This window comes from Triturus cristatus, chromosome 4_2 (assembly GCF_964204655.1).
Source record: "Triturus cristatus chromosome 4_2, aTriCri1.1, whole genome shotgun sequence".
Classification (NCBI taxonomy): domain Eukaryota; kingdom Metazoa; phylum Chordata; class Amphibia; order Caudata; family Salamandridae; genus Triturus; species Triturus cristatus.
The window spans coordinates 482,358,970-482,382,490 of record NC_140586.1 but is presented as its reverse complement, the minus strand read 5'-3'; the positions used below and the strand labels follow the sequence as shown (position 1 = coordinate 482,382,490).

The 23,521-nt window shown below is 45.2% G+C and overlaps 1 protein-coding gene across 1 annotated transcript in view; it reads left to right on the top strand.

The window, feature by feature from the left end:
• AK5 (adenylate kinase 5) overlaps nt 1-23,521 on the top strand; it is a 2,642,541-nt gene that overhangs the window by 2,311,501 nt on the left and 307,519 nt on the right. Inside the window, exon 12 of the mRNA XM_085602038.1 lies at nt 3,823-3,939. Within this exon, the coding sequence (XP_085458164.1) occupies nt 3,823-3,939 (117 nt within the window). The remainder of the gene's footprint in view (nt 1-3,822; nt 3,940-23,521) is intronic.

Below are 23,521 nucleotides of genomic sequence, written 5' to 3'. Positions count from 1 at the left end.
CCTCTTCTCCCCCTCAAGTAACCACATATCTGTCACCTCTACACAATTCTCGGAAAACCTTCAAACATTTCATGATGAACAAAATTTTTGATCGAGCACAATATTTTCGTTCACTTCCTGATGTCAATCCACCAATAGCAGCGCGAGTTACACCAACCGACCTATCGCAGCGCGACACCCTCTGACATCACACTTCCTCCACTCGCAGCAGTTCCCCTCCTTCACAATTCGCTTCTCACTCTTGCATCCGTCCCATTCACACTCTGAAGTAATTATCTGTCCACAAAACGACCGGACAATCACTTCTCTGACTGCCTCCGACAGTCTCTCGAAAATGTTGACCTCAAACCTGGCAACTGTCCGCAAAACGACCGGACAGTCGCATCAACTGATAGGTTTCAAACTTTCAATGTTCTACATACAACAACCCACGACCAGCATCGGTTACTCACGCACTCACACATTCGCTCCCCCATCTCGGTCTGGGTAATCGATGACGTCTCAAGATTCCCCTCTCAATGGTCAACAAAGTCTACCTTGGGTGTCTTCTACACCACAACTTTTCAGACTACTTGTCGAGTCTAAGAATCCCCGGGCTGCGCGCGCTCACAGCCTGATCTCACAATCACTCAACTCTCATTCCAACTCCGCAAGACATCACACAATCAAATCAACACCGCAATCTACAAAACACATCACCCTATTCATACTCACTCTATCACAAACTGCTGCTTTCCGCCGCACCACTACTCTCCGTCAGTCTCCATCAGCTGCCGTCGTCTGCCGCTCACCCTCCAATGGGTCACCATCACTCGAATTCTATGGGCCTCTAAAATCTCTTATCTTGATCTAGATCTCCCCACACTATCAGAGATAACCATCCTACTCTGCTACCAACTGATAAAGCCGGATTCTTATCTACCTTACCATCACCTAGAATCCCTCAGGTCGCCAGGATCTTTTTTATCTGCTAAATAGAGTAGAGGGGAGAAAATCCAATTTTAACACATAATCAAAGTAAATAGAATTCGAACTCTAAAGGACCACTGACTCCGAATCTCAAATTTTAGGTTTTGTTTACAAGGCCCAAAAAAATTGCACATACAAGCACCTCCGCACGAGGTTAAGAAAATAAATGGATACTAATACAAAGAATATCCTATGCAGGAGTCTCATCCGACTCAGAATAAGAAGAATAGTCAGCTCTAGAAGCATCAGGCAGGAAATAATCACTCCAATCTCGATATTAGAAGTCATTAACCTAAAAAGGAAATCAGTTAGTCTATCCCTACTCTATCTCTAAGGTCACATTCCTACTTAGCATTTTCCCCATGCAAAAGGGTAAAAAGGTGTCAGAAGTGAAGACTTCCTTAGAAGTACACTCACTTAGTCAGAGCTCGTTCTAAGATGCTCCTTCTAGCTCCTCATCTAAACCTCAACTGCTCAACCCACGGGGCACTGTCCCTAATTCAAAATCCCCAAAACTTAGAACACGCCCTCCGGCACACCTCTTCAGCCAGGTCTTCTCCTAGTGATTTTCCAGTGAAACTTGTCTCCCTTCCAACGACGGTTTACTCGTCCTTGGGTCCCAGGCACTTCTTCGCCGAAAGTATCATCCCTACATTACAGTATACTCCCATATTGGCTTCTCATGCCATCCTAACTCCTGAATCAAAGCGTTAGTTTCTCGAACGAGCTAGGTGTCCTTGCACCTGCAACAGAAACATGGGAACGAGAAACTTTCCACTTCTCTGAGATTTTCTAACTTCTCTGAAACTCAAAGCCTTACCAAGGGAAACCATTTTCGGCCTACAATATTTAGCTAACATAAGAAACGAACAGGCCTTTCTCTATAAACGTATATGCGATCAGGCCTTTACACAATTTAAACACTCTAAGCATTTATTTCATTATACTTCATATATGAATAAGCAAACTACACGTGCAGACTTTAATATGGTGCACGTTTTTAATCCTAATCCATCACATTACACGAAAACCAATCATTATGCATTGGCTAAAATACATTTTCATTTAAACTCTACATTGAGCTTCACAAATGACTTGATTACATTTCTAATCACACTATTATAAGCAGATTTTAGTAATACCTTTCTAAGGTACGCGTTAATATGGATCCCTTAATATATGGGTGCGGACTAACAGTGAATATGATGCAGATTAAGAAACAGCCAACTGATGCAAAAATGTTCTCACTTACTCAGAGGTACAGAAATAAAAAGGTAGAAATCTCTAATTGATTCCATATATGATGCCTTAATCAAGTGCTACAGCACAAAATACTGTATATGCTCCCATATAAAGATACCAAAAGACAAAAAACAACAATAACATGTGTAAGAGTGATTTAGCCATACATTGGGGGAGGTATTAAAAATTCAAGTAACGTAATAAATCTTTTCCTTGATGGACCAATTCCTAATCATGCATACTCTATTATCTGTGGGCCATATGTAGGTAAAACGTGTTTTGCGATTCTCTAATTGCAATTTTTAGGGAATCGCAATTAGAGAATTGCAAAACGGAATGTAGGTAGGATTAGCAAAATATTTTGCGATTCCCACCTATTCCTTATTTGCGAATCCCAAATTGAGATTCGCAAATGAGGAATACCTTGCCATTCATTCCTATGGGCTAGAAGGCCCATAGGAATGAATAGGAAGACATTCTCAATTTGCGATTCTCAATTAGAGAATCGCAAATTGAGAATGCAATTTCAAGGTTGCAAGGGTGTCAATAGGACACCCTTTTGCACCCCTGAAATAAACATGTGTGCACATGTGGCGCACATACATGCGCTAAGGGCATGTATGTGCGCCACATGGCACTTTGAAAAATGGAAAAAAGTGCATTTTTCAAGGAAATCGCAAATTACCACCAACCTGAGGTTGGTGGTAATATGCGATTCCTTAAGCCAAAATTGCACAACTTGGGTGCTTCCTACATTGCATTTAAGGAATCGCAATTTGGGATTCCTTAAATGCATTTGCAAAATAAGGAATCGCAAATTTTGGGATTCCTTATTTTGCGTGTGGGTTTTTGTGTGCTACATAGCACACTGCCCAAATTGTGATCGCAAACGCCGAAATTCGGCGAATTTCAGCATTTGCGATCGCAATTTGCCTTCCTACATATGGCCCTATGTTCTTTGACGTTTATTTCATGAATCTGTCTCTGGGGGAAATCATCAATAACTTGGAGACTTTAGTTAAATTAAATGACAACACCCGGCTAACCTGCCACAGATATTTCAAACTGTATTATTGATCAGTCTGTCATTTGAGATGGTAAAGCTTACATACTTCAATAGAAACTCTATAAACGGTTAGTTGTCATTCATTTCACAAGCCAAAATATACTTACTTTGTAGGGACAGTTTTTAGATCACTCAAAATGGCTGCTTTGTGGGTCCTATTCAGATTCAGTAGAAAACATAAAGAACACAATTAAACCAAAGGGTAGCTCATAAAAATATAAAGTAATGAATGAAACAGTACAAGCCACATACAATTCAAGGCCTAAAAGTGAGAGAATCTGAATCAGGAATAATTTTAACAGGAAGCGAGACACATTTTTATATATGTAATGTTCTGTTCAAAGGACATGTTTAGCTTTACTGTAGTAGCTGTGACTGTTAATTTCGTGGCTCAAAAGCAAACCATTCCAAGAGGAAAATGGTCCTCTGAGTCCAAGGTTTGGTCAAGTTTGAAGAACTATCATACTTTATTAAAGTCTTGTCTGGATTAACTACTGTCAGAATTCGCCGCCATTTTAACAATGACATTACTTTGTCTGCTGCAGGAAATGGTTGTGCAACTGTTGAAAGAAGCAATGGCTGCCAGTCAGGGGGGCACAAGGAGATTCCTCATCGATGGGTTTCCTCGCGATTTGAAGCAGGGAGAAGAGTTTGAAACGAAGGTAAGAATGCTTATCGGGATAGTCTTTATCAAAGGATAATCATGAGATGTGATAGTCGTGATAGCTGAAAGAGAGAGGGTTGATGGGGGCCACTTAGAGGGCATTGAAAGGGCCTGATTCACATAGGTAAACTTACACTTTTGTGTAATTTTACTATTTTTAGGTATTCACAAACTACCAGTTTAATTTTACTAATAGTAATTTTACGACTAGGCGGACTCCACACTTGTGGAGGAGACTCTGCACATAAAAACATAGGCCTATCCTATTTTTTTAATGTATGGACTTCTCCACCCGGACTGCAGGATCTCTGCAGTCACAAAATTGCTGCTAGTAAGATTTAACTTGCGGTTTGCGAATATCCAAAAATAGTAACTTTACACAAAAGTCTACCATTGTGCATCAGGCCCAAAATGTTTATGAAATGTTTATAAAAAGAGCGAGTAGCCGGGAGGTTGGTGCAAAGACTCTTATGCAATGTAAATGTACAAATTTTCCAGAGCTGCATGATCATTGCTCATCAGAGCACTCTCCTTCTCACTGCCAGCTTCCGGAATACTGTATACTGTATCCTGCATATCTTCTTACTGCCGGGGCAACTGCAATAGAGCTTGTTCCAGATACATTTTATTTTCATAGTAATAATAAGACTTTATTAGAAGAGGAAGAATGCATTAGTTTATTAATTCTTAGCCGAGTATCAATATTTATAATGGGCAGTGCTTAATTTGAGCCGGTGCTTTCCGGTGCTCAGCAGCAGCACTTAATTGGTTTCCGGTGCTCTGCACCAACACCTAATTGTCAACACCATATTTAGAACAGTCTACCACAAGGTGGCGCTGCTCATCTAATTTAGAGATAAGCAGAACAACAGTTGTTTAGGAATGCAATATACATTAAAATTGCTCATACCTGACTCCCCAGCCGTTCCTTTAGCTTTGGGGACCTGGAATAATGTGAACTGTCACATTCACATGCAAAAGAGATGGTTACTTGTTGTTTTGGCAGCTATGACAAGGGTGATGCAAGCTGCAGTGGCCTCCGGGTCAGAGCCCTGGCACTTAATATTTTACAAATTAAGCACTGAGTTATGGTAAAGCCCAGCCATCCCACCTGCACCCCCCTGCCCAAAAAAGTTAAATCCCTTAAGGTAAAGGAGGTATTAAGTAGTCAACTCAGCTTGGTATTAACTTCCATGAGGCCAATCCATTACATGACTAGCATAAAACTCATAAACAAAGCACTGCCTGCACAAGCAAGGATACTGTTGATGCAGTTCTCCAAAGCTGACATAATGGTCTCCCGTGAAGCACCTAACTCAAATGAATTGATCACATTTTCCACATTGATGTTTTATTCCTAAATGCTGTGATGGTAATTACTACAAAAATGTAGTGTTCCGAAATGAAACACAGTAGAAAAGGCACATGTTCTCCTGTTTATTTTTGGGGTTGGGGGTGGTAGGGGAAGAAGAACTATGGAAAAGGGGTAGGTGGTAGGGAAAGAAGAATAAGTACCTTAATTACAGCACAACCAGCAAACAAATACTAATCAAGCAGTATCAATCTGTGCTTGGTCCAGACTCCAGAGAAGACACAGGAAGTGACATCTGGCAAGCACTGGCCAATTAGGAGGCAGCAACAAGAGCGACAGCCAATGAATGGTAAGCAGTAGGCGGGCTCCAAGCCCTTCATTGTAAACAATGCCCCTCGCAAGCGACAGCTCACATGCGTTACTGTCAGCAGGAAGACCTAAAAATCACCAATGGAATAGTGGCTTGATTGATATTGATTGCAACCATTATTTTAATTATTTGAACCGTGATTTTAGTTGAACACGATGAGCCACCGATCGCTGTGTGTTGACTGGTATCATCCACCAGCAATATTCTAAAGCACCAATACTTGGATAATTTACACAGTGTTCTTTGAAGCAATTTGCTGTTTGACTTTACCAAAGTAGGATTTGAAAGCAAACATTTTAGACATACTGTATCCCGGAGCCCCTTTGACATTTAGCAGCCATACTTGGTGTGAAAATTGCAGGAATTAAATACTTTAGCTTGAAAGGAACACGCTTGAACAAAGGTGACTGCTTTCTCAAAGTAAAAACCTCTCTTGTTATACAATACGCAAGCAAGTGATTAAATAGCATTGTTTTCTACCATGCCATAAATGGAGAAAAATCTGCAGACAAATGCCATTCTTTTGGAAAATATTCGTGAATATATTCTGCATACAGAGTTACATTTATGAATAGAAACAAATATTCTGTGCTTTTCTCTAAATGAATACTGTATTACAGTTTGCAAGCAACATCTCTTGGCACGCGCCCTACGTTCAACCACTCCTGATTATGCTGGATAAAACCAATGCAAAGCAAAACAAATGCAAAGACATTGGCCTTATAATAAATTAAAACAATGCAAAATATAACACTCGGCGCTAATCATACTGGTTGAATGTCCTTCCGTAATAAACAGTACTATACAAATAGCTGTCCCACAGCAAAAATATTTACTGCAGGTCCTAGTCAGAGCTAAAACAAATATGGTGACCAGGTGATCCCTGTCCCTTGCAGCATTTTGTGCCATGAATAGCATATTAGCCAGCAGAAATATGCCTACCGGAATTATTCTGCATGCACCCTTATAATGTTAAAATTGAGACAGACTAGTTACATTTGGAAGCGTTCCCCAAAGAAGTAGCCCCACCAATTCTCTAAATGTGCTTGTCATCAGTTACTTGTCTTCCATGATTTGTCCCTATGTATGTTTCTCCTACTGCCACAAAGTGCTTAATTTGTAAAATAATAAGTTCCAGAGTCCAAAGTTTAACTCAGAAGCCTGCGCTATAGAATGTCATTATTCTGAGCACAAAGGCTGCACTGTCTTCATTCCATGTCATTTCATCTACCACCATACACTTCCTGCCACTTTACCGCACTCTTCCAGGTTCCCTTTCATCTCTGCTTTCTTCTTTTGTCACTGTTTTTCTTTTTTCCTTCTTCCTCCATTTGTTTCTTCCTCTCTATTTTTCTGGGTCAAAGTCTGATGATGAAAAATAAGTGCAGGTCCCCAAAAATAAGTGCCACTGATCCCCACTTCCAACCACTGGCTCAAATTAAGTACTGTTGTCACCCAACCTGAACAAACAAGGTTAGTCCAGGAACCCTTCACAGCTCCAATCGAGCAGAAAGAAAATCAAGGAAAGATGCAGCTCTGCATGTTGTCGGACACCGACTAGCATAGGAAAGTTACATGTAGATGGTCTTGTGCTTTTTTCTTGTGAAGTACAGTGAAAGTAGCTCTGATTCCCTTCTTGAAATGTCACTCTGTTTCCAGGTGCAACATATGCTTCAGACGTAGAGTCTGAACTTTCATGCTGTGTCCTGCAAGCCCCACCCCTGACTCATGTTATTCTTGTCCGTGATACCAGATCCTGGGTATTCTGATCACATACTATTCTAGTTGTTCAAATGAATTACATGTGCTCTTGCCAGCAAATAAATGTTTGAAAGGGATTTAAGTGACCTGCTGACAGAAGAGATTTGGTAACACTAATGCTCTCAAACATCCCTATTATCTTTCATTCACAGATACAAACTACAGCATTTAATTTTTTTTCCACCAGCATATTACACACCTAATATAACACATAAGATTCATCCATATTCTGACCAAGTTTGCAGGAGGTGCTGTCACGCACAGGGCAATTTAATGAAAGTGGGTAGGAACGAACTACTTGCATGTAACAGCACCATTATCGCATAGCGTTTTGGTACTTGTAGTTCACCTTTTCACACAAAGTTCATATTTTTTTTTCTGCTAACGCCGTCTTTCGAAATCATATCTCTAGACAACAGTCATCAGTAGAGAATATTTACGGGTTGCTGGACATGCTGCCAATTTATCTCAGGTATAATCCCACTGATGACGTGCAGGCGTTCCAAGGCTCATCAGTTTGGGGATGGCTAACGAGAGCCTTTTATCAATGAAAGTAGGTAGACACGCACTGCTTACACCATAGTGTCTTGGTAGTTGTAGTTCAGCTTTTCACACAAAGTTAATAATATATTTCAGCTAACACCATCTTTTGAAATCGTATCTCTAGACACTAGTGTTTCGGGACTCCTCCCTCATCAGTAGAGAATATTTACGGGTTGCTGGACATGTTGCCAATTTTCTCAGATATAATCTCACTCAGGGTGTGCAGGCGTTCCAGAGCTCATCAGCTTGGGGGCAGCTCACAAGAGTCTTTTTTCAATGAAAGTGGGTCGGAACGCACTGCTTGCATGTAACAGCACCATTACCCCATAGAGTCTTGGTAGTTGTAGTTCTGCTTTTCTCACAAAGTTCATATTATTTTTCAGATAACACCGTCTTCTGAAATCGTATCTCTAGACACCAGTGTTTTGGGATTCCTCCCTCATCAGTAGAGAATGTTTACTGGTTGCTGGACATGCTGCCAATTTTCTCAGGTATAGTCCCACTCATGGCATGCAGGCGTTCCAAAACTCGTCAGCTTGGTGGCGGCTCACAGGAGCCTTTCATCAATGAAAGTGGGTAGGAACTCCCTGCTTGCATGTAACAGCGCCATTACAACACAGCGTCTTGGTAATTGAAGTTCAGTTTATCACACAAAGTTCATAGTATTTTTCAGCTAATGATGTCTTTCAAAATCCTCCCTCATCAGTAGAGAATATTTACGGGTTGCTGGACATGCTGCCAATTTTCTCAGGTAGAATCCCACTCATGGAGTGCAAGCGTTCCAAAGCTTGTCAGCTTGGGGGCGTCTCACAAGAGCCTTTTATCAACGAAAGTTATTAGGAACGCACTGATTGTATGTAGCAGCGCCATTACCCTATAGCGTCTTAGTAGTTATAGTCCATCTTTTCACACAAAGTTCATATTATTTTTCCGCTAACGCCGTCTTTCAAAATTGTATCTCTAAACACCAGTGTATCGGGATTCCTCCCTTATCAGTAGACAAAGTTACGGGCTGCTGGACATGCTGCCAATTTTCTCAGGTATAATCCCACTGATGACGAGCAGGCGTTACAAGGCTCATCAGCTTGGGAATGGCTAACAAGAGCCTTTTGTCAATGAAAGTAGGTAGAAACACACTGCTTGCATGTAACAGCACCATAACACAATAGCGTCTTGATAGTTGTAGTTCAGCTTTTCACACAAAGTTCATAATATTTTTCAGCTAACATCATCTTTCGAAATCTTATCTCTAGACACCAGCGTTTCGGGATTACTCCCTCATCAGTAGAGAATATTTATGGGTTGCTGGACATGCTGCCAATTTTCTCAGGTATAATCCCACTCATGACGTGCAGTCGTTCCAGGGCTCATCAGCTTGGGGGCGGCTCACAAGAGCCTTTTATCAATGAAAGTGGGTCGGGTCGCACTGCTTACATGTAACAGTGCCATTACCCCATAGAGACTTGGTAGCTGTAGTTCAGCTTTTCTCACAAAGTTCATATTATTTTTCAGATAACACCGTCTTCTGAAATCGTATCTCTAGACACCAGTGTTTTGGGATTCCTCCCTCATCAGTAGAGAATGTTTACTGGTTGCTGGACATGCTGCCAATTTTCTCAGGTATGGTCCCACTCATAGCATGCAGGCGTTCCAAAACTCGTCAGGTTGGTGGCAGCTCACAGTAGCCTTTTATCAATGAAAGTAGGTAGGAACTCACTGCTTGCATGTAATAGCGCCATTACAACACAGCGTCTTGGTAACTGAAGTTCAGTTTATCACACAAAGTTCATAGTATTTTTCAGCTAACACCGTCTTTCAGACTTGAATCTCTAGATAGCAGTGTTTCGGGATTTCTCCCTCAGTAGAGAATATTTACGGGTTGCTGGACATGCTGCCAATTTTCTCAGGTAGAATCCCACTCATGGAGTGCAAGCGTTACAAAGCTTGTCAGCTTGGGGGCGGCTCACAAGAGTATTTTATCAATGAAAGTTAGAAGAAACGCACTGCTTGCATGTAACAGCGCCATTACCCCATAGCGTCTTGGTAGTTGTAGTTCAGCTTTTCACATAAAGTTCATATTATTTTTCACCTAACATCGTCTTTTGAAATTGTATATCTAGACATCAGTGTTTCAGGATTCCTTCCTCATCAGTAGAGAATATTACGGGTTGCTGGACATGCTGCCAATTTTCTCAGGTATAATCCCATTCATGGTATAGCGTGCAGGCATTCCAAAGCTCATCAGCTTCGGGGTGGCTCACAAGAACCTTTTATAAATGAAAATGGGTAGGAACGCACTGCTTTCATGTAACAGCTCCATTACCCCATAGCGAATTGGTATTTGTAGTTCAGCTTTTCACACAAAGTTCATATTATATTTCAGCTAACGCCATTTTCTGAAATCGTATCTCTAGACACCAATGTTTCTGAATTCCTCCCTCATCAGTAAAGAATATTTATGGGTTGGTGGACATGCTGCCAATTTTCTCAGGTATAATCCCACTCATGGCTTACAGGCGTTCCAACGCTTGTCAGCTTGGGGGCAGCTCACAAAAGCTTTTTATCATTGAAAGTGGGTAAAGGTTAGTCCAGGAACCCTTCACAGCTCCGAACCAGCAGAAAGAAAATCAATGAAAGACACAGCTTTGCATTCAGTCGGACACTGGCTAGCATAAGAAAGTTACATGTAGATGGTCTTGTGTTTTTTGCATGTAAAGTACAGTGAAAGTGTCTCTGATTCCCCTTTTTGAAATGTCACTCTGTTTCCAGGTGCAACCTATGCTTCAGATGTAGAGGCTGAGCTTTCATGCTGTGTCCTGCAAGACCCACCTCTGACTCATGTTATTCTTGCCCATGATACCAGATCCTTGGTAATCTGATCACATACTAAGCTAGTTTCCAACATCTGAATGTTTGAAAGGGATTTTAGTGACCTGCTGGCAGAAGAGATTTGGTAACACTAACACTCTCAAGCATGCCTAATATTTGTCATTCCCAGACACAAGCTACAGCATTTAAATTTTTTTCCACCAAACATATTACACACCTATTATGACACATAAGATTCATCCATATCCTGATCAGGTTTTCAAGAGGTGCTTCCACGCCCAGGCAAATTTAATCCACCTGCCCTATCACAGCCCTGTGATTCAGACCTTCTGGAACCCTGTTGAGGGTTGGAAGAGTCCACTATCCCCCTTATCAACACTCCTGAGATATGTCGCTGCTAACACTCAACTGGTAAGACGCTTTGCCGCTATGGCACTGTTACTAATCAAGCACAGAGTTGCAATATGTTGGATCAGAACGCTGAAATGTACACTTTGCTACAGCCTGTGTGTGCCCATCTGCCCAACAACAGTCTTTTTTTGGAGTCCTCTAACAAGCTACTTGAATTCTTGGATGGGTGATACGCTGTACCCATTGTATAACGTTTAGTAGTCCCAGAAACACCAAGAAACTAACAATTGCAGCTATTGTTTCTTCTTATCTCTCATATCTTTTTTCTTCATGTTATATTCAGTCCCTCTTTTGTGCGACGTATTTACGGCATTATGTTGCCATGAAGTGAATAAGTCACAATCCGGAGTCAAAATTTCCATTATGCCACTGCCGCAAACGTTTGATGTATTGTATGATCTGGATGTAAACCTTTCAAGATGGGAGTGCTGTATTGTTTTGTTAATTTTGCAATTAAGGAAAATAGTAAACGGAATCACAAACTTTAAATAAGTTAGAGAGATCGAGGAACATCAAATCACTCTAAAATATTGCGAAAATTCAAGTTTCAGATGATTTAGTTCATCAGTGATAAGTAGGCACTAAATAATAAAGAGCCCTATTTCTATTCATCTCGCCCACAATTATAGTAATGATGAACTTGTTATATTGACTGGTCACTTACTGGTAGCAGTAAAATATAAAAAAGTTCACAATTACAGAGGAACGTTCCATGTCGTAACTTGTATTCATACCTCATTCTGCATAATTACTCTTGATGATATGACATTAGCATTCACATGAAATGTCCTCAATCAAAGTCTATACAGCTCAAATAATTGAGATGTCCATTGTGTAATTGTTAGACCTGGAGTCCTTGGTGGAAATTGTCCCCAAACTTTTTGCCCTCACTCCTTGTTTATGTTAAACTCATTTTTGTTGGTAATTAGGACTCTTTGCTCTTTACCCCAGCTAATCAGTGCTAAAGTGATCGTGTTCTCTCCATCAAACATGGTAAAATTGAGATACATCTAATTGGCACATCTAATTTACTTGGAGGTCCCTAGTAAATGGTCCTAAATGTACCCAGGGTGTGTAAATTAAATGCTACTAGTGGGCAGCACCACTCAATATTCCACCCAACTCATCATCCATTTTAAACATGTCTCAGGCTAGTTCCTGTAGCCGGTAGTACAGTTGCACTCCATTTCGTCCTGTCAAAATAAACCTTTTGTCAGGCCTAATACTTTACTGTTGTAGTGCAGACAGATTGGGCCTCATGAATTATTTCAATTGATCAAGATATTTATGCCAGAATAACCTCAGCTACCCCACCAAACTCATTAGGTCCTCCTATGGATCATGTTCTGTGATGAAAGGGACCAGAATACTTATGGGATAACAATTATCATATGAGAACCTGGAATGAGATAATTGTTAGCATTCATTCATTACTTAATGCTCCTTTTCATACTTAATCTATTTTTAAGTCAGTAAAATTAAAAGAAATACATTTTCCACAGCAAATAAATTAAACAGAATCAGCAGAGTAGTTTATCTCTGTTGATATCTTTATCGAATTTTTAAGTAATTTGCCTACCAAATCTAATCTATAATTGAAAGGATTTAATGAGCCTTAACAAACTGTGAATATCGATTAGAAAGGACTTATCTTCCTTAGTCGTGGAAGGTTATATCATAAGAAGTGAATCTTTAGAAAGCCAATACCCCTCATACAAACCCTATAGTTGAAAGTTCAGAATTCACCAATTGACCAGTTCCAATTCAAGGACAGAATTGTCTGACCCTGTCCATACTGCAGCGTCAATTCTACTGCTGTTGTTGGGAAACTTCAAGCCTAAAAGTTTCCACTACGCAAGCATACCAGCCAGCAGCAAATGCAGTAATTTGTCACAGTTCAAGTTAGTTTCTGGAAGTCCAAATCAGCAGTCTCTGTACCGCAAGTTGGGTTGAGAAGGTGGACAAGATCGGATCCGCCCCTGTTATACTCCATTGTTTACTGGTTTACACTCCTTGACATCACCCATTTGTCAGACCACCCTGTCCCATTGGTCAGTCTCAATAGGATGAGATGATGTAGAAGGTAAAAAGTATACTAATCAGGAATAATTAAGAAATCCATTACTTTGCATTTTCTTAAGACCACTGTACTTTAGTCATACGATTGGTTGTGACCCTTTAGGAAGTAGGCGAGTCCATGTTCTCATCCTTTGCCAGTTCTTTCCCAAGCATGTGCTCTAGAAAGTAACAATTCTGTTGCAAGTCCAGTCAAGTGAGCTACAAACGTGAAAGGAAACATTGAGTGTTAGAGCACAAGTAGAAACTTTACAAAAAGTTCCCAGAGACTTCCGACTATTCAGTTCATAAGTTCATACTAGGGAGGAAAAACAAGTATGTGAGGCCTTCAGGAAAAACAGCTTCTGTACAATGAATTTATTCTAAAAAATGGATTTCACGTTATTAGCAACAATGCATTAGTTCTTCAATTCGGCAAATTAATGATTCACATCCACATCATGTAAGTATAAAGAACCCCCAGAAAAAAAATGCTAACTCTTCATTTGCATTAAAAAAAATAATTTTGCAATTTTCTCTTTCACGTTGTAGGTTAATACATCATTAAAGATTCAAAAACACATTTAGAATAAACCTTTCGATAACGCAAATCATTATAACATCTATTTCTCTTCTTTGTCAGTACTCATATTCATGTTTCTATTGTTAACGACCATTTTCATAACATATATCTGTTTTATATCTTTTCATAGTTTTTCTATATTATCATTTGTCTATTACATTCATTTATGCATAGAGAAAAACATTGTAATACATTTGTTAAATTTTTCACGGTTAAATGTCATTACAATCCTACATCTAACATTCTGCATGCTTTTACGATGCAGTATCTAAATCAAGTTTCATGTGTATGTTTTCTTCAAAATGGTAGCCTAACACACGTTTTGTCATGTTCATAAATAGATGTCACAATTCATTTTTTCAGGGTGACTTTGTAGAGATAGCCTTAAGATAACATCTGTGCTCAATCAATACTTATAAGTCACCCCTAAGGTAGGCCCTAGAGCTCATAGGGTTAGGTGCATGATACCTAGCCCTTTCTGTGCCAATGATGTAACGGTTAGGACCTCTGCCATGGTGGCCGTGTGCGGAACATGTAACCGTTACCTCCTCTGCGCCGCCAGGAAATCCCTCTGCTGTATACAGCAGTGGGATTTCCTTTTTCTTTCAGCCTCTGGAGCAAGGGAAGTGCTTCCCCTGCCATTTTGTATTGGGAGACCTGGGGGTATGCCCGGTGGAAGGAGGTTTGTGGCTTCCCGCAGATTCCTGAACGTTCCATCACAGAAATGTGAGGAAAATGTGTTTTTTATAATCAAAATTTGAGGTTTGCAAGGCATTCTGGGTAATAAAATGTGGTGAGAGCCATGCAAGTCAGCACACCCTGGATAGCCATAGGTTATCTAGGTTTCCCTAGGTGCTGGTTTAGCTAAGGTCCAAAATCTAGGCAAACAAAAATAGTAGAACAAGTGTTTTTCTAGGGCCAGGGAGCCTTGATTTGAGTTGATTTGATTTATTGTCTTGTATAGTGCTTGAATCCCTCTCGAGAGGGTATCTCAGTGCTCGGGATATGCAGCAGGAGCAGCGGCAGGGGGCTTCAGGCTTAGAACAGGGCAGTTTTCAGGATTTTCCTGAACTTTCAGTGGTCCGGGCATTGCCTTAAGGCAGGGATACTCATAGTACGGCCCGCGGGCCGCCAGCGGCCCGGCAAGCCTTTCTTGGCGGCCCGCGGACCTTCCAGACATCGTACCTAGACATGTCAAGCCTACCGATTCAGGCGGGAGACTACCGATTTCAAGGCTAGTCTCCCGCCTCCCGATTCCTGCTAGCAAAAACCCGAGTACTTCACGGGTCTTTGAAAAACCATTCGCTTGTTGATGAGGCTTTGATTTGCTTTTTCACCCTTTCTAGAGCCCCTGCATCGCCACTCTGATTATTGCTGGAAGAATTAGCAGAGTGCTAATTCTTCCAGCAATAATCAGAGTGGCGATGCAGGGGCTCTAGAAAGGGTGAAAAAGCAAATCAAAGCCTCATCAACAAGCGAATGGTTTTTCAAAGACCCGTGAAGTACTCGGGGGCGGCTGTGTGTGTACCTGGAAGCTGCTTCAGCCCGCCGGGATGCGGGGGGGTGAGGGGGGGGGGGAAGGAGGGGGTATGTATGCACTGCCAGCAACCTGCCAGGCCAGTGCACAACACTTGCATCACCCTCTCTCTGCCACGGCGCTCAATGCTTCTGAAAGGTAAGGAAAACAAAAACGTGCATTTTGCGTTTCAAATCCTGCAGCAGCACACTTCCAATGCCCATACATGACGGTAACCCAATTCAAGGCCCCATTCTCCCGATTTTTTTTTTTTTGATTTATTTTTTAAATCTCCCACTTTGCTCTTCTGAAATGTTGGCATGTATGATCGTACCGGTGTTTTTTTTTTTAACAGTGAACAGTGTCAGCAAACACAGACTGCTCTGTGGGGGCCCGGGATTCAAGGGATAGTCCGAGTGGAGCTGCTGGGGCGCTAAGAGGTGACATACAGCAAAGCCTCATTATCATGCAAATGGTCTCTTAAAGACCTGTGAAGTACTCGGGTGGGGCTGTGTGTGTGCCCTGGAAAAGAAGCTGCCTCTGCTGCCACACAAGCGGACGGGGTGGGGGGGGGGGGCGAGGTGACAAAGAATTACAAGAGAACAGCAGGGTGTGAGAGTCCGGTAAGGGGACAGAGGGCAGTAGGGAGAGACAGAGACAGACAGATATAGAGACTAACAGACAGAGACAGATAGACAGAGACAGGGACAGACAGATAGAGGCAGAGACAGACAGAGGCAAAGAGACAGACGGAGAGGGAGACGGAGAGAGAGGGAGACAGAGAGGGAGGGAGACAGAGAGGGAGGGAGAGGGAGACGGAGGACAGAGGGAGACGGAGGACAGAGGGAGACGGAGGACGGAGGGAGACGGAGGAAGGAGGGAGACGGAGGACGGAGGGAGACGGAGAGGGAGAGAGGGGGAGGGGGAGAGGGAGGGAGACAGATGTTTTGAAAGGTTTTTTTTTTACTCCAGCTCCGCCCACCACTGATCCCGCCCCCACTGACTCCACCCCTACCAGTGCGGCCCTCGGCCACTAACCACACTGTAATTTTGGCCCCCGACAGAAAGTTTGTGAGTACCCCTGCCTTAAGGCAAGGGGAAGTTGATTCCAGATGAGTGGGGCTTGGTAAGAGAAAGACTTGCCTCCAGTTCTTGCCTTTGTTATCCTGGGGATTTTGAAGAGCGATTTAGAGCTAGAGCGCAGAATCCGATGTGGGGTGTAGTGGTGAAGTCTCTCTGCCAGTTTGGAGGGTCCGTTTCCCAATATAGCTTTGTGTGTAAGACAACAGATCTTAAATTTCACGTGTTGTTGTATGGTGAGCCAATGTAGTTGGTGAAGGAGCGGGAGAGAGGCTGATCTTTGGGGGGCATTTAAGACCAGGCGGGCGGTAGTGTTTTGTATCATCTGCAGGCGGTCTAATAAGGACTCGTTGGCTGCGATCAGGAGGGCATTGCAGTAATCTAGCTTGCTCAGTACCAGAGTCTGAGTCAGGGTCTTTCTAATAGAGTCGGGGAGGTAGGGAAAAGCTTCCCTTGGTAGGCCTAGAATGTGAAAGCATGAGCCCACTGTGTGTGTAACGTGCTTCTTCATAGTGAGGGTCTGTTCGAGGTACACTCCGAGGTTCTTGACTGTGGTCGCCAGGGTTGGTGGATTACCTAGTTCTGGGGGCCACCAGTGGGGCGTCCAAAGGAGAGGGGTGTCTCCGAAGAGCAAAACCTCCGTCTTCCTGGCATTCAGCTGGAGGAAATTGTTTTCCATCCAACGTGATATTGCCAGCATGCCGGAGGAGAAGGTGGATTGAGCAGTCTGAGAAGTTTTGTTAAAGGAGAAGGTAAGGTGGGTGTCGTCCGCGTAGGATATTGGGACAAACCCATAGTTCCTTAAGAGAGTTGCCAAGGGGGGTATGTAGATGTTGAACATAGTAGGGCTTAAGCACGAACCCTGTGGCACCCCCTTGTTAAGTACTTGTGGTTTGGACCGGAAAGGGCCAAGGTTGATGGTCTGGGAGCGGTTTGAGAGGAAGCTGATCATCCATTTCAGGGCCACTCCCCCAATCCCTGCCTTTCTAATTCTCATGAGCAAAGTCTGGTGGTCGACCGTAACGAAAGCGGCGGATAGATCTAATAGCACTAGACGGGTAGGCTGGTTCTGATTTAAGGTACGCCTGATGTTATCGGTGACGGCCACTAGGGCCGATTCAGTGCTATATTTTGGACGGAAGCCCGATTGGGCCGGGTCCAAATAGCTAGTCGCTTCGATATGGTCGGATAGATGTTTGTTGACATGTTTTTCCAGGACGTTGCTCAAATAAGGGAGGAGGGAGATGGGGCGGAGGTTCGCGAGATTCTCCGTGGGAAGTTTGGTGTTTTTCCGGATGGGGATGATTTGGGCGGCCTTCCATGAGGGGGGTAAGTAACCTTCCTTTAGAGATTGGTTCGGTATGGAGCAAATAGGTGTGGATAGTTGTTTTGCTAGAGATTGCGTGACCTTGGCCGGTATGATATCAAGTGGGGATCCGGATTTTATTTTGCTCATTATAGTCTCAGTTTCATCTTGCGTTGGAGGGGGGAAATTCTGTAGAGTATGTGTGTAGTGTAGGGTTACGGGGGTGTCTACGGAAGTGTCTGAGGAGGGGGGTGGTTTGGATGTGGCGATTTTATTGTATATGTTGTCAATTTTCTGTATGAAGTGGTTGCTTATGTTATCACATAGCGTTTGAGAGGGGACTTCTTCTGATTCACAGGCTTTGGGATTGGTAAAGGTTTTCAGAATTTGATACATGACTTTGGGGGTGTTATTAGCTAGGCTATGTTGAAGGGCTATATGTGATTTACGGGCATGCTTAATGTTTTTGTGATAGAGGGTGAGGGCAGCTTTGTACTTCTCTTTGTTGGCTATAAGGTTGGTGCGGCGCCATTTCCCTTCAAGGTTTTTGCACCTGTTTTTTTCTTTGTGGAGTTCTAGGGAGAACCAAGCTGCCTGTGTGGTTCTGGATTTGGTAGAGCCAGTTTTTTTCAGGGCGATCAGGTCGATAGCAGCTAGGAAGGATTTATTGAAATGGGCTAGGCTGTCTTCAGTGTTGCTACATGGTGAGTTTTTGGAGATTGTAAAAGCGGATGCAAAAGTGACTGGATTTATTTTATACCGTTGTCTATAGAGGGATTGGTTACGCAAAGTGGGCCGTTGTGATTCTCTGGGTCCCTGAAGTTGAAAGTCGATAACAGCATGGTCACATCAGCTAACTGGCTTCGGGGCTTCGCATGTGAGGAGGGGGGAGTTAGAGAAGATAATGTCTAAGGTGTGTCCTGCTGTGTGAGTTGGGCCGTTGTTGATTTTATTAAGGTTTAGAGTGATGAGGTCAGCGAGGAAGGACGCGGTTTCTGCTTTGTCAGGGTTTTCACTGTGAATGTTGAAGTCTCCCATTAGCATAAAATTGCTAGAGGAGAGCACGTGGGGGGTTATTAGTTCCATTAATAGGAGTGAAAAATTGGCGAGGGGTCCTGGAGGGCGGTACACCAGTGCCCCTTTCCAGTTGAGTTGGGGTGAGAGGTCTAGCCTGAATATCAAGATCTCAATCTGTCCATTTGAGCGTTGTTCTACAATAGAGAATTTTGCCCTGTCATTGTAAATTATAGCAATCCCTCCTCCGGTTTTGAGCTGTCTGTCAAGTCTGAGGATTCTATACCCTTCTGGCAGGGCAATGGCGATTGCTGGGGTATTGGTCGGTTTTATCCAAGTCTCGGTAATAAAGCTGACATCGGGGGAGTTGGTATCCAATAGGTTCCATGTCTCAATTGCGTGCTTAGGTAGGGATCTTACGTTTCCCAAAAAGCCTTTCCAGTTTAGCCGTGGGGGGGAGGCTTTTTGTGAGGGATTAGGTACAGGTTTCCACTTATTTTTCCTCTTAGGGCCTTTGTAGGGCATGGAGATAGGGGGATGTCTTTCATGCTCTGTTGAAACGCAGTTTATGCTCTGGTATTTGCAGTGTGGGCATGAAAAGAACCCTTCTAGGTCTTGGGGGTGGAGTGGGCTCTTGTTGTGACAATGGAGGGGGAGTGGTGGTGGTGACCTCGGATAAGCATAAGCTCTGTCCTGGAATAGGCAAGTTTGATGTGTGCGTCATGGTCTGGGCATAATTGGGCAGGGTCCCTGGTGGCTGGCGGCAGTCTGGCGCGGACGGGCGCAGACGGGCTTGCCTTTGGCGCACCTTCGGCGTGCGCGCCCGCTGCGTGCGTTCGCTGCGCGCTCCGGTGACCATGAGTTTTTGTCGTTGAAGTGGGGTGGTAGCTAGAGCGCTGACCTCCTTTCTGCCGGAAGTACCTCCCTCCACACAAACGGGATATCCCGTGGTGAACCGGGGAGAACGGCTCAGGAGAGTCAGCATGGTGCAGGTGAGCGGGTTAAAAGATTTCTAGAATATCTCGCAAGTACAATTAAAAGTACCTCATTAAAATGCACAATTCACAATTCACAAATAAACAGTTACAAATTGGCTGCCCTTTGTAGTATTCACCGTGAGTTTGAGCTGAGGGTGGCAAGTCATAGGAGTGAAGCAGCTAGCGCCTGATGCCAAAAGCCGTTGCTGCTATCAATGCGTGTCCGCTGCGCGTGCCGGTGACCAGGAGTTTTTGTAGTTGAAGTGGGGTGGTAGCTAGAGCGCTGACCTCCTTTCTGCCGAAAGTACCTCCCTCCACACAAACAGGATATCCCATGGTGGACCGGGGAGAGCGGCTCGGGGGAGTCAGCGTGGTGCAGGTGAGCGGGTTAAAAGATTTCTAGAATATCTCGCAAGTGCTATTAACAGTATCTCATTAAAATGCACAATTCACAATTCACAAATAAACCTTCACCTGCATGGCCTGGTCCAGGAGCTCCGACCCAGACCAAGGGCCCATGGGCTCCATCCTCTGACCTGCCGCACCACCAAGGACCCCAGATGGCATTCCATCAGGCCCGGGTGGCTTTCCCCGCTAAGCCTGCATGATAAGGTGCCTACGGGCCCTGGGTCAAAGCTCTGTCAGGGCCCTCCTCGCAGCTAAGTGCCTGAGGCCCAGCTGGAGATCCGAGCACCCGGACCACTGGGTCCCCTGAGCCTGGCCATTGGGTCACAATCCATGATTTCCACTAGGGGCTGCCCGGTAAGTCCTGATCAGGGCTCAGTTGCTTCCTAGAGCCCAGCCAGGGCTCCAGGAGGCCGGATGCATGCGCTCCTCTCTGTCACTCGCTGTGCACAGATTACAAGAAAGGAGGGTATCCTTCCTCTAGATACTAGGGACAGGGTACCCAGAACCCACTTGTGGTCTGACGATTCTCAGCCAGCAACCAGATGGCCCAGGACTAGGGCCCTGGCAGGCCCCCTATCCTGATCCCCATCCTCAGGCCTACCACATGATATGGTCCCGTCGGCCTGGGAAGGCCTCCCCTGTGCAGCTGAGTCTAGGTACTCTGACCGGTCCCACCAGGCCCCGGGGCGGACACCCCTGCCCTTGGCACTCTCCTCTGGTCTGCCACACGGCCAAATACCTGGAATGGGTGTCCATCGGGCCCAGGGAAGCTTCCCTTGCTTTGCCTGGTTCAGAAGCTCCAACCGGGGCTCCAGTGGGCTGATTGGTGGGGGCCCCCCATCCTGGGCTCCGTCTTACAGCCCACTGCATGGCCAAGCCTCTGGCACCGGCTCCTGTAGGTACAGGGAGGCCACGCCAGTGCAGCTGGCCCCAGGACCTCTGACTGGGCCCCTGCCGTGTCCCGGGGTAAGTGCCCCTGCCCTGGGCTCTGTCCTCTAGCCTGTCGCACTGCCAAGGGGCCCCATATCCTAAGCTCTGTCCTCCAATCCACCACATGGCCAAGTCCCTGGGACGGGCACCAGCAAGCCTGGGAAAGTCTCCACTGCTCGGCCAGGTCCAGGAGCTCCGACCGGGCACAGGGGCCCCTGCTCTGCCCCGGGGCAGGCCCTCCCACCCTGGGCTCTGTCCTCCAGCCTGCCACCCTACCAAGGACGGAGGACGTTGGTCCTTTGGACCCAGGGAGTCTGCCGCTGGTTTTCTGGGTTCAGAAGTTTGACCGTGGCCCCTGAAGGCCCTGTGAGGCATCCCCAATCCTGGGCTTCAACCTTGGGCCTGCCACATGGCTAAATGCCTGGGACAGGCTCTCGCGGCTCCCGGGTGGCCTCCCCTGCTCAGCCGCGTCCAGGAGCTCTGACCTCCCACCCCAGGCTTGGTCCTCCAGTCTGCTGCACTGCCACGGGCCTGGGATGGGGGTCCTCCCCCACTGCCTGCTGGCCCTGGGTCAGATTACCGTCAGGGCCATTATCACAGCCCTGTGCCTGAGGCCCAGGTGGGACTCTGAGCACCTGGGCCGCAGAGTCCCTGTCCCCTCCCGAAACAAGCAGAAGCACTTTCGTTCAGCTACAGCACAACCAGATGGCCATCTGGTCGCGATAAGCCCGTTGGCCACATGGCCGTGTGAAATGCTTTCCAATGGCACTATCAGATGGTCGGGCTGCCCTGGAAGTCCCGATGGGGACTTATTTGCTTCCTGGATCCCAGCCAGTGCTCCAAGAGGCCGTGTGCATTCGCTCCTTCAGTTCTCTCTGTCACTCAGTGCGCACAGATTACAAGAAAGGGGGTATTTCCCCCCCCCCCGATTACTAAGGAAAGGGTACCTCAGATCCCCTTGAGGTCCAGCGATTCTGAGCTGGGTGAAGCCAGGGCCCACCCACCAGGGCCCCAGGGGCTCAGGTCTGCTCCTGTCTCCCAGCCCTGCCTGACGGGCCTTTCCTCTGAGCCTGCCCTCCCCTAGAGCAAGCAGGGACATGAATTGGACATCCCAGCCCCCCTGGAAGTCTGGATGAGTGCTTAAGTCCTTAAGAACAGGCAGGGCTCTAGGAGGTTGAGTGCATTTCTTCTGGTGGTTCCATTTGTCCCTCGGTGCGCATGGAATACAAGCAATGGTCGTAGCCTTCCTCTGGATTATTAGCAACAGGGTATTCCAGACCCTCATGTGGTCCAGCGGTTCTCAGCCGGGTGCTGCAGGGCCCAGATCGGTGCCTGCATCCCAGACCTGCCCAATGTGCCTTTTCACTGAGCCTGCTTTCCCCGAGAGCAGGCAGGGACATGAAGCTGCCATCCCAGCTTCCCTGGAAGTCCCATTAAGGGATAATTGGATACCTTAAGCCCTAGCAGGTTGGGTGTGTCTGTGGTCCTCTCTTCCCCTCAGTGCACCTGGATTACAAGAAAGGCGAGTAGCCTCCCTCCGGATTACTAGGGCCAGGGTACCCCGGACCCCTTTGGGGTCTGGCTGTTCTCAGCCAGTGACCAGCTGGCCCAGGATTGGCCCACCTATGTCCTGGGCTCCGTCCTCGGTCCCCTTTCATGCCAGAGCACCCGGTACAGGGTTCCGCTGGCCCAGGGAGGCTTCCCCTGCATGGCCAGGTCCAGGAGCTCCGACTGCATACATGTGTGCTGGTTTTTTCTTTCCACTTTTGTGTTTCATTTTAAAGAAGTTTGTAAGTTTCAGCTTGCATGCAAACATGTACGGATCAGTCCTACACTGTTTATAATTAAATGAGGTACTGGGCAATAGGAGAGTCCTAGAGGTAATATCCCTGTCCTCATGCGATAAAGTTTCTTTTGTGAGGTTTATTACAGTGTTTTCCTGCTTTACTTCTTGGAGTAGCTCCGTGTGTTCATTCCAGCGGGATTGTCTCCTCCTCTTCCCTTGCTCCATCCGCCTTCACCACCTCCTCCTTTTCGTTGTTGCTTTGGCCGGTAGTTTGTTAAATGACCCAACCTTAAAAAACAAAATTCATCTTGTACTGCAGTGATTGGTCCTGCTATGATGATGTTCTCCTCACTGTCAGATTCAGAACCAGTGTCAGAGCTTGTACATATATATTACCCTATCACCCCTCCCTCACTTGAAGTCATAACAGTTGAGGCTTTCCCACCTTCTTCAGACACCAATCCCACACTATCCCAAAATATGGAACCCCCCCACCACCACTCTTCCTGCCTTTTCTTTTTCTCTCCTACCAGACACTGTCAGAGTATTGTGCCGCCTCGCTGACTGGAACAGCAAGTTTCTTCATTTTGGCAAGTTTCTCCGATGAGGCAAGGAGCTCTTTGCAATGAGCGGGGCTTGTTGCTGAGCTTTGTTGGAGCCATTTGTTCAGCTTCATAGGCTGAAGGGCGGCAGACCCTT